Source organism: Oryzias melastigma, linkage group LG11 (assembly GCF_002922805.2).
Source record: "Oryzias melastigma strain HK-1 linkage group LG11, ASM292280v2, whole genome shotgun sequence".
NCBI lineage: Eukaryota > Metazoa > Chordata > Actinopteri > Beloniformes > Adrianichthyidae > Oryzias > Oryzias melastigma.
In genome coordinates this window covers 18,659,807-18,671,872 of record NC_050522.1, presented here as the reverse complement: position 1 = coordinate 18,671,872, position 12,066 = coordinate 18,659,807, and the positions used below count along the sequence as shown (strand labels likewise).

Genomic DNA, 12,066 nt, shown 5'->3' with positions numbered 1-12,066 from the left:
GTGACCCTGAATTAGTGTTCAACCTTCTTCCTGTGTGGCTGAAGAACTAAAAGGACGCACCAATATGTCGAGACAGGCGGCCTTCAGGAGCGTGATCTGATCGGCGATGGTCAGCGCCGTGAAGCCAGGCACTCGTTTGGCAAACTCCACGATCTTGATAATGCACTTGGTGGCCAGCTCGCTGAACTTGTCCCACAGGCCCAGGTCAAGTCTGACTCGGTGATCTGCGCTCGAGTTCTGCAAACACAAACGCACAGACAGAGTTATAAGGAGGGAGGGAGGGCTCAGTTCGCAGGCGGCTGCTAATGATCCGCTCGCTTGCAAACACCTCCCGCAGACACCTGAGCGTCAGAACAGCTGCCAGCTCCACGGTGATGTGTGGAGCGAGTCAGGAGGCTCGGTCCTCAGTAATGAGGGCGTCAGATGGGGGGGCTGAGCTGAAAATGAGGCTCCACGTGTGGGGCTGAGCTTTCTGCCAGTGTTGGTCACCGGTTCAAAACCCATGCTTCACAGTCAGACACTTGGAGAAACCTGCGAGTCAGCTTGAAATGAGTCCACTAAGGCTCCAGAGACGACAGAAAGACGTGACGCTTTAAAGAATCAAACCGATTTATGAAAGACAACAAAGATTAACAGGAAATATGTCTCGGTCAATCAACCTGAGGGTTTGCCTGTGTATGTGCATGTATGTGAACATGTGTTCAAATGTGTACAAATGCATGCTTTTGTGCATAAATGTGTATTTTTGAGAGTTTATATGTTTACATGTGTGTATTGATATCTGTAGATGTACATCTTTGTGTGTATGTTTATGTGTGAAGATGTGAATGATTATGTGTAGATGTGTATGTTTGTGTGTGGAGATGTACATGTTGTGTATGTGTGTGTATGTTTGTGTGTGTATATGTAATGTTTATGTGTGTAGATGTGTATGTTTGTGTGTGTAGATGTACATTTTTATGTGTGGAGATGTACATGTTTTTGTGTATATATGTGAATGCTTATGTGTGGAGATGTACATGTTTTTGTGTATATATGCGAATGCTTGTGTGCTTAGATTTGTATGTTTATGTGTGTAGATGCGTATGTTTATATGTGTAGATGTACATGTTTTTGTGTATATATGTGAATGTTTTTGTGTGTATGTGTGTAGATGTGTATGTTTGTGTGTGTATATGTAATGTTTTTGTGTATATATGTGAATGTTTATGTGTGTATATGTACATGTTTTTGTGTATATATGTGAATGTTTATGTGTGTATATGTACATGTTTTTGTGTATATATGTGAATGTTTATATGTGTATATGTACATGTTTTTGTGTATATATGTGAATGTTTATATGTGTAGATGTACATGTTTTTGTGTATATATGTGAATGTTTATGTGTGTATATGTATGTTGGGGTGTGTATGTATATGTGTGTACATGTGTATGTTTATATGTGTAGATGTACATGTTTTTGTGTATATATGTGAATGTTTGTGTGTATATGTACATGTTTTTGTGTATATATGTGAATGTTCATGTGTGTAGATGTACATGTTTTTGTGTATATATGTGAATGTTTATGTGTGTATATGTACATGTTTTTGTGTATATATGTGAATGTTTATGTGTGTATATGTACATGTTTTTGTGTATATATGTGAATGTTTATGTGTATAGATGTACATGTTTGTGTTTACATATGTATGTTTATGTGTGTACATTTGTGCGTAGATGTGTACGTTTATCTGCGTAGATGTATATGTTTGTCAATGTGTATGTTCATGTGTGTGGATGTTTTTGTGTGTAGATGCGTATGGGTTTACTTATAGGCAGGTTTGTATGTTTGTGTCCGAGCATGTGTCAGTATTTACATGGGTACATGTGTGTCCTTTTATTTGTACATTCATTCATGCCTGTGCATGTTTATGTGTGTACACATGCATGTGTGTACATTTGTACGCAAAAAGGGAGTATTTTAGGTGAATGTGAGTATTTGTGCAAGTGTTTACATGTTTATGTGTGGGTCTGTGTTGAAAGTGTGTATTTATGTGTTATTAACACATCTTCATATCAATAGGAACTCATCTCGTGTGGGCGTTGATGAGCGGGAGAGACGTACAGAGGACAGAAGGTGAGATAATTCAGAGTTGGCCTCCGCCCTTACTGAAACACACACACTCACACGTGTTCACACACATCCACAACTCCAGTCAATTATAGCAGTCTCATAATTCAATGGAAGGAAACAGGGAAGTTGGTGGGGAATTCTAATTTCATTTGAGGACATTAATCCAAACAAATTAGACCAGCGGCTGCAGAGTAGAGACCGACTGTTCACCGGGGGCTCCATTGCATGTGTGTGTCTAGAGGGGTGGGGGGCTATAAAAGCAGCCCAGGCCCTGCTGACGGATGGTGACGACGGACAAACTCTAATGCAGCGACTATGGCGGCGGGGCCGTGAGCTGCGCCGCCGCCTGAAGCAGACTGCTAATGCGCTCTTATTTTGTCTCTGACAGCAGCAGCTCGTTTGTCACCATCGCTGTCACTTCACTCACAAAGGAGCCGAGCCCCCGTCCTCACTCACACAGCTTTCTAAACTGGCAATGAACTCCCAAGTCACTGATGACTAGGATTTGAATATTTCACCACATAATTGGAGCCTCAACTTAATCTGGGGGTGGGGGAGGGGCGCCGCTCTGGAGTTTCTTAGGAGGGAAAAACTCAAAAGCCACATTAGGATCCAATCTCCTGCAATAATGAGGAAGTTGTCACAGTCTGGGAGCACATTAATTACCGCTAATCCAGATTAGGGCTTTATCTGCCACTCCGGCAGACAGTAAACACGGCTGCTGTGATAAATGCGCTTCATTTTCATGGCCCCGCTACCTGCAGCTGTGATTCTGCATCAGTGCAGCTTCTTTATTTGGAAAAATCAAGCGGCATCTCAGAGGAGCGAGGAATGTGGCGAGGGCGGAGCGGGGCAGCTCTGCAGAAGGGCTCATGAAGATGGAGACGTACGGCGCAGGGGCGACAGCTGCGCGCAGTAAAGAGCTCAACGCCGCGCTGCATGCCAATTTGCTCCACTTTTGCATCTCTTAGCGTCTCGGCTCTGAAATTTGGTGTCAGCGGCTGAATGAAGGCGTCGCTGCGACAGGAGAGACATTAGCGAGCATTACAGCTGCGACTGGAGCTCTTCATTTTTGTGTAAACACTCATTTACATGACTGATGGAGGCCATGAGGTTTCTAAAACCAGAACCACCGGATCATTAAAAAAAACACCCCCGCCTCCCGCCGCTTCCTGCACAAAGGATTTGTGCGCCTACGCCATCAATCACAGCTCTCTCCCATCGACTGTAATCTATATTTGTGTCATCTGCAAAACAATCAGCTCCATGCCGTCATGCCAGTCAAAGCTGCAGCTCCACCAAAGCAGATGAGAGTCTCCGCTTCTTCACACTTTAAGGTCCTTCGGTTTGGAGCTGATGTTTCTGTGAAGGACTACAGGCGTCACACTGAGTATCACTGCTCTGTATCTGTCCTCGTCTGCTCTGACTGAACCAGTTCTATTATTTTAGACTTGCGGCTAACCCTGACCCACGTTCTCTAAGTGGTTAAATCTTGTATAGTTCATAAGTTCTTTGATAGTTTACCATAAGGGTGCAGGTCGACTATGACAGAGCATGAGTGTTGGGATTGTAAACTTCGGTTTGGGTTTTATCAGTTGTTATGATTTTTGGTTTGGTTCTGTTTTGAATTGTCCATCGGTCACACCAGTTGCAGGTTCATGATCCCCACCTGTTTCTGTTTCTGTTAATATCCCTCAGTCTATTTGAGTCTCCCCGACTTATTTTAATTTTGGCCATATGTTCCAACTCTGTTTTTTTTTATTTTTTTTTAACCTCCTCACTAATTATATTTTGTTTCATTTCAGGACACAGGGTTTCCTTTATTAAATAAACTGTGTTCCTTTTATTTTTGGTGTCCAATGTTCATTATTGTCCCCTTTGCCACCTCCACCTCATACCTGAGCAGGGTTCACCCCCAGGGGATGTAACAGTGATGTTTTGGTTAATTTATTAAATTAATAAATTTCTGCCACCTAATCCTAGTCTCCTGTGTTTGGATCATCCACCACTTCTTGACAGTCTGAAGGGTTTTCCTGTAGCCATATTTATGTCATGTCACTCCACGGCCAGCACATCTGTTCCTTAGGAGGATTACCAGGGCTACCCTTCAAGGTCCCTGTTCCAGGGAACGGTTCTCTTCATGGGGGTCATGCTTCATGTTGTTCAGGATGGTCGCCGCTCATTCCGCTCGGCTGTTTCCCGTTCCGGAAGAGGGTTGCTGGGACTGCTCCCCTTCACGTTTCCTGACTCTGGGGAAAGTCGTGGGGACTGCTCCTCTTCCCGTCTGTTCCTGCAGAGCGGTTCTGATACCCCTCACATCCGCCTGGCTGCCTTCTACAAAACGGAGCCTTTGATATATTCGGAGTAGCACGGTGACTGAAAAAGCCTGAAGCAAGATTTGCACCACTTCAACATTTGGCACCATACCTCTTCCAACTGTAGGTGATGGACAAGCACAAGTAAACACTAGAAAAAGAATAAGCCCCTGCCTGCTTGTCCAGTGTGAACACCATGGGCTATACTCGCACTTAATGCACGTTCTTGAACGAGTGCCACATGACTGGTGTGTCTGTAGCTTTACATGTAATCAGTGGTCACCATGCAACACAAGGAACTTTTTGGACTATGGCATTTTGTGTGTAAAAGTTCAGGAACAGTCCAATCCCCTCAATCTGCGCTGTGACCTTCTCAAGAATTCAACAAAGAGCAGAAAAACTCAGCCATGAGAATGTGAAGAAGTCTCTGAAAGAAGCTGCCAATCAGGACAAAGAACATTCATCAAAGATAAATGACACAAGAGTAGATTAACTAAAGTGCTAGTTGAACTGGCCTAAAGAAGTTCTCCACTGCTGCTGGAAGTCCAGAGGACTTTATTGGATTCTGCCATCATTGATGTCCAGTCGATGAGTAATGACGGATGAATCAGAGCAGGATTAGTCAACAGCACGCGCCCGAGGATCAGCATTCACAAAGGGATGAGAGAAACGAACAGAAGCTGACTGCTGTCAAATCTGAGCAGCAAAACGGCTCACGGGAACACGTGGCGTCCTCACCGTGGTGTATTTGCCCAGCTGGCAGAGGGATGGGAAGGTTTCCTGATGGGCCTTACGGATCTTTTCGATGATGGTCTCCTGCTCGGCCGACAGCTCGTAGCTCTCAGCAAGATCCGGCTTCGGACTCTCCTTCTTCTTCTTATTGCGGTCATTCCGAACAGCTGCATGAGAACAGAAAAAGAGCAGCATAAAGCTTAGAAACACCAACATTAAAGCGTCAGGTGATTCCCCACCACCCGGAGGTGTCTTCCACCAGCATCTGCCCTGTGTGAGTGCACGTGTAGGTGATGCTTTCATTAAGACGGGGAACAAACTGCTGCAGGAACCTGAGAGGAGCAGCGGCCCTCTTTAGTGGGTCTCAGCAGGAGATTATTACAACGAGATCACACACAGAAAAGATAACAGGAAGAGCTGTGTGTGGGGAGGGGGGGGGCGTCCTGCTGAGACAACTGAGAGTCTGCTCATGAGTGACAGTCCAACAGTCCCATTTTCTGCCCCACTTTGGCAACAACACTCATTTTCTCTGTTTACATGATATTTGCGTGACAATGTTCCAGAATCCACGCTGAGCGGCACAAACACTTAAAGAGAGTCCAAGGCACTTTTCATGACCGTGATGGTTCTGATAAACTGAGCAATCGTCTTTTCATCACTTTCTCCTTTCAGTTAAACAGAATTATACATGTTGCACAAACAAATTCACTAACAGGAGAAGGTGCTGCTCCTGCATGCATCATTGATTCAACACACTGGAGCATGCTGTTCCAGTGGGGGTGGGGCATCTCATCTATCCTGCTGTAGTGATGCAGCTGAAGATACTGCTGAAGATCCAGCAGACAACCTCAACAAACATCAGAAAGATACACCCCCCTCATAATCCTTTGTTCCTGGCCAGAACCTTCCCCCATCACTTTCTAAGCTAAGGAAACAATGTCTTCTGGTGCTTTATCATCACTTTTAGAAAGTGAAAAGGTCTTTTTAGGATGAACCAAACTATGCATCTGACAAAATCAGTCCACATCAGTGTTGCTGAGATACAGAAATACAGTAGATGTCACAAGACAAAAGAGACCAGCAAAGTGAGATGAGAAGCATCCGAGAACTGAAATCAAACAAAGACTGTTATCAATTCCACCTTAAGTCCAACGGTAGTCCTAGAAAGACCAGGGGTTAGGGCTGGAAGTGTAAAGGTGAGGTCACACCACCTTTGGGAGTGCATGTTCAAGCGTCTACTTTAGATGAAAAGTCTATGCAAGCGTCCGTCTTAACATGTTTCGAGCTTCCGTGATCAAAATTCTCATATTCATGTGTAGGTAAGCAAGTTTCTATGACCATTTTCGGGCTCTAGATATAAAATGCACGGCCATTGAATGTGCATTGAAAGCACTGACATATATAGAGATGGACAAAGCACTTGTGACATCAACCATAGAAAAGGCCTTTCCTTTGGTTCCAATGAAATAAAGTCAATTCAGTCGCCATTCTTACCCAATGCAGACGTCGCCATGTTGGAACCAGACAACGCTAGTGCTTGATCTGAGTCGGTCTGAGTCATCGTTTCTATGGCAACTACTCTGGCTAATCAGGAGTGAGTTTATTGGAAAGCCACATCCCTTCCATTGAAAGTGGGCTTGGCAGAATCTGTCAATTATTCGAACATTCGAGGTGGGGCCAGCGGGCACCACATGGTCTGAGGCATCTGATTGGCCAGTTTAACTTAGAATACAGAAAAAATATTGTGAGAAAAAAAAATTGTTTTAGCATGAATATGGTAAAAAGAGGTACCAGAGCAAGAATTGTTATTCTGAGAAATAGAATGATTGAGTAATAGCTGTTTATTTCTCAATAGAAGACAATGGGATTTTGGCTTTCTGAGGCCAGCGAGTACTTCCTTTTTGGAAAGCGAGGGGGGGAGGGGATGATGTGCCCAGTTCTAATAGACTATCAATGGTTTAACGTTAAAACAGATGGAAGTTTGACCAATCAGGGACTTGGATTTGGTAGTGGCGTATGGATGGTATCTCTTAATTCGCACTAATTTGACATTTAGCACCAAGCCTCTTCCAGCTAGGTGGCAAACATCCACTAGTAAAAAGAAGAAAAAGTCACATGACTGCTGTGACAAGTAGGGAGCAAAGGAGTCAAGCCATTACTACAAAATGAACTGCAGATCAGGAACTCCTGAGCTTCTATGGACAACACGGTGAGCCTGAGAATGTGTGTAGACCTGATGTGTTATGAAGGCTAGCTTAGTGTGTGTCTACAGCTGTGGTTCCCAATCTTGGTCATGGGGGGATACTGCTAGAACACATCTACCTTTGAGACTTCTGGTCTACAGTCGTACCTCAGGTGCTCAGGAATAGTGATGTGACACAAAAACAGAACTTGAGGTTTTTGTGAGGCAAAAACTAAACCAAATCCAACTTAAAAAATTAAAAAAACGATCAAATGTGACATGTACACAAAGTGTGGACAGGATCAGATGAGACTAACCCTGAACACACACGTTCTATGTTAGTGCTGAGTTAGAGGTTTTAAGTTAAACCTCTAAAAACGAGAAGATAAGGAGTCTAAGTTACGCAATCAAAAACATTCTTTGCGGCAGTGACAGTCAGTCCCTGACCCTCTCTGATCTGGGATAGCATCGTCTCTATTCTCAGCCCGATGACCCTCTCTGTCCTTTGCAAACCTCTTTATTGTATGAATTCGTGAGCTTGCCAATTAAACTTTTTCTTTTTTTTTCTCCCCCTTTATTTTGTTCCATCTGGTGCAGAGACAGTAGTGGCTTTGACAGGCTGCCAGCCAACCATCTGCATGCCGCCAAGCGCTGCAGAGTTTCTGGAAGCAAACAGATGCAGGACTAAATAAACACCATCTATTTGGAGCTCACATGCTTCTGCACCGGGACGCTTGCCACAGCACTTAACATGGCAGCTTACCAACACTAACCAGGTGGGTGTCGAGGACCAGCAATTAGTCTTTACTGCCAGGAGTGTAATGAAGCTGGAGAAGGAAAATAAAACACAAAGACTTCTTCTTCACTTCCATGAAGATGAAAAAGACACATATCAGGAATATTGGATTCTATCAAGTCTAGTGCACCTTTGTTTGAATTCAGACCTATGTTTGCATGTGTTCTCATAAAAGTCCCATTCTGATTATTTTTATGTATTTCAAAAGTGTTCTTTTAATTATGATTATGCCGCTTTTTGAAATATATCTAATATATATATATTACGATACATATCACATCGTGAGACTAGTATCGCAATATGTACTGTATCGCCAATCCCTTGCTAATACACACCTTTAGCAGACACCACCTCTGCCTTTAAGACTATACTAGGTCAAAACCTACAATTGTCCTTTAACGGATGTCCCAGTGATTTTATCTTTGTCTAGTTTTTGTTCTATTACTAACATCCTTTCTGCTCAAACTCTAAATCCCTGGAATTGATATTCCTTGCTGTGACCTCGATGTAGCTAGACTTTCACGTGGACCTTTTGAGGACCTTGTTGTGGACCCCCCTCCCCAGTTGCAAGTGACACAAGCCGTGGGACAAAAGAGTCTGCAGTGTTCAGCGGTTGTGGATTTCCCTCAGCAGACGACAAAGTCATCATTGGGCCCGTAGGGGGTAAACCTGAGGACATCAAAACATCATCTTTTTCACGACTCCTCTGCTGAGGTGTAAAACAGCACACGTGGAAGGGGGGGGACACCTCCTGCGAGTCCAATGGGCTGTGAAGGGGACCTGAGCCATAAATGCTGAGGCAATCAAAAGATGTCAATAACCTGTGAAACTGTTGGAACCGCTCCATTTTCTCCGAGGGCCTCCTCAGCTGCAGTGACGAAGATTTACCAACAACCAGGAAAAAAACATGCAGGGATGAGTCATTTTTTAAAGTTGAGACGTTCTAGGGCCTGTTTCAGGACATGTTTTGGTTTGAGAAAAGCTTAATCTACTCTGACTAGGATAAGTCTGAGGTTATTTCACACAACTTATCAGGAGAAAGAGTAATGCTACGTTCACACCGCCCTCGGACGAACAGCTTTGATTTCACCAACTACTTTGATGTCGTCTTACAGGAAGGACACATTGGAGATGCTGCAACAACTACGAAGCATGGAGGAGGAGGGGGGATAATGTGGGCCTAGATTGTTGACAGCTCAGCTGTCTGAAAGTGTGTGAGATAATTCCATTGACAAATTCTATAATCGACTCTACCCAGAATTAATAGAAACCAGGACAGACTTTCATGGAGGATACTCACACTCTTTGGACATTCCCACTGCGAAGCACTTCTGCAGGCGGCAGTACTGACAGCGGTTCCTGGTCACCTTGTTGATGATGCAGTTCTTGTCCCGGTGACACGTGTAAACCATGTTCTTCTGGATGCTTCGGCGGAAAAAGCCCTGAAGAGACAACAGGAGGAGGAGGGGAGGGACATTTTTACTTTGCAGCTGCACTCTCACAGGACACGCAGCGGCTAACGTGCTCCCTCCTGTTAGTGCAGGACGGGCGGAGCGCTGGCAGCTTGCTGCTGCATCTAACCTCAAAATCAGTTCCAATGGGACTCAGAGAACCACAGAGAAAGGTAAAAGACACATTATTTAAAACTCACAGAATAGCAGAAGCAGGAAGTGTGTGTGTGTGTGTTGGGGTGGGGGGGTCCTAGATTCTTTCAATGGATCTGTCATTGATGTGAAGCCTCCTAAACTGATGGGGTGTCATCCAGCCCTTTGTTTGCAGGCGTTTGTGTCTAAGGGGACAGAGGGGGGGTTAAGTTTCCATTTAACACAGTCATCTCTGACAGATGGGGCCTTGCTTGTCATTAGGGGTGGTGGTGGCGGGGGGTGCATGATGGGTGACAGATTAGATCACAAAACTGAAACGGCTGACTCTGTGGCCTGCCTCATCACCACCTGAAGCATCCATCACCGACTGCACCCCCCCCCCACCCAGTGTCAGTGATGCTGTCTAAATGTAGGCAATTGAGTCTGAACCGTAATGCCTCCTGAGCGATCTGAGCCCCCCCCCCACTAGCTTGTATCACTCATTTTCCTAATAGAAGCCTTTATCCTGACTGACGGGAGCGAGACGAGTCGGCAGAAATCACGTGTGAGTTGTGATGGATGACACTTTGACGAGGGGGGGGGCAGCATCCAAGGCTGCTCAGGTATTTCAGTTCAGTCCACATGGAGGTCCCAGTGCTGAACAAAGTGTGGGGGGGCTCACTCTGACAGCTGGAGTGACCTCTGTGAGCTTCAGCTGGGAGACGAGGATGTACGGACAGCTCAAGGATGCTGCTGCACCATGGTGTGGGGGGGGGGGGGAAAAAGGATGTTTCAGATTGAAGGTCGACAGTGTTTGAACTTCAGAAAGTTCCAGGTGAAGTTGAAAGTTTGAATTTTCCAGAGTAAAGTTGTTTTAAAGTGAAGGTCTGCATCAGTAAAACACTTTATTTAGGGAAAAAAAACTGTCAGCTATGAGACACACAAAAAAACCCGCAATTTTTTTTTACATTGAAGTACCTTTTTTACTTTTTCTTTTTTACTAATAATTTCTTCAAATAAACTAGGTTTGGTTCATGAACTGATCGAGAAATTGATCTGGATCAAATATTTTTTGTAAACCTAAAGATGCATCCATAAAATCTTGAAAGGCGTAAAATATTCTGAGTGTAAAAGTATAAGACAAGAAATTACCGTTGGCTGTATATGAGAACTGGAGTGAGTGAGCGTGACATCACCCACGGAAAATGATTTACTTTCAGCTCCATGAAATGAAGTCAAGTCAGGTGCCATTTTTTTGTGATGTTGTTTGGTGAAATGTTGGAGCAGTAAGCAGTAGTTTTTTTGAGTCAATGTTTCTATGGCAACCATTCTCACCAATCAGGAGTGAGCTTGTTGGAACTGTTGAATCTGTCTAATAAATGATTCATTTTGAGACCACATTTATCTTTTTTTCTTTAGGGATTTAATTGGTCCGATTATAACTTGAGTTTTTACCATTTTTATTTCTGCTAATGGCTGATTAAAATGTGATGCTGACAGGTAATTTATCCGCTTGCTTTAAGTGTCTCTAGGATGTGACAGACTGTCCTCAAAATTAATCCAACTAAGTTGGTTATGCGAATAAACTACCAATATTGTTTGTTTACATTTTTTAAGTGGATAAAGATTTTACTGAAATAGGAAAATGGCGATCAATTCCACTTTTAATTTGTGATTATAATATTAAGGCACTTTTTTTTGCTTATTCTGACTTAGAAATAATGTAAAATCTGTGATTATAGAATGGCTTTACAAAAAAACAAAAAAACAAAAGCAGCATTATGGTGATTATGGTGAAAAAATACTCTGAAATACCCCAAAGAAACATTAAAATGACATACAAATGTCAAAAACAGCATCAAAGCAAGATGAAAACAACATAAAACGACTCAAAAATATTACAAAATTGTCTCAAAAACATAACGATAACAGAAAAATGCCATAAATTGACATGAGTGTCATAAGAACATAAAAAACTACAATGACGGTAAAAAACCAGAGAAACCCAGAAAAGTCACAGATGTGGAACAAACATAAATTGTAAACATACGTGGATCATCTCCTGGAATAGCAGCTGAAAACCACTATTGTGTGTGGAGCTGACCTCGACGGGACAACCCCCTGGGACAGAGCCACCCCCCCAGATCGAAAAGCTACTCCTTGACGGAGACCCAACAACATCTTGTTATGGTAATGAAAGGAGGATCGGGTGTTGGAGCCGCGGCTCGGGCCTTCTCACTTACAGATTAAAAACGAAAGTGCTGCTCATTCACTATTCATCTTTAGTCCAACCCCCCCACCGTCCTCGTGGTCAGGACCTGAGTCACAGGGAGGGGGAA

At 43.7% G+C, this 12,066-nt stretch overlaps 1 protein-coding gene across 1 annotated transcript in view; it reads right to left on the bottom strand.

The window, feature by feature from the left end:
* LOC112160942 (retinoic acid receptor beta) overlaps positions 1-12,066 on the bottom strand; it is a 77,536-nt gene that overhangs the window by 8,526 nt on the left and 56,944 nt on the right. Inside the window, exons 6-8 of the mRNA XM_036214221.1 lie at positions 9,445-9,586; positions 5,173-5,333; positions 61-237 (exon numbers count right to left, since the gene is read on the bottom strand). Coding sequence (XP_036070114.1) covers positions 61-237; positions 5,173-5,333; positions 9,445-9,586 — 480 coding nt within the window. The remainder of the gene's footprint in view (positions 1-60; positions 238-5,172; positions 5,334-9,444; positions 9,587-12,066) is intronic.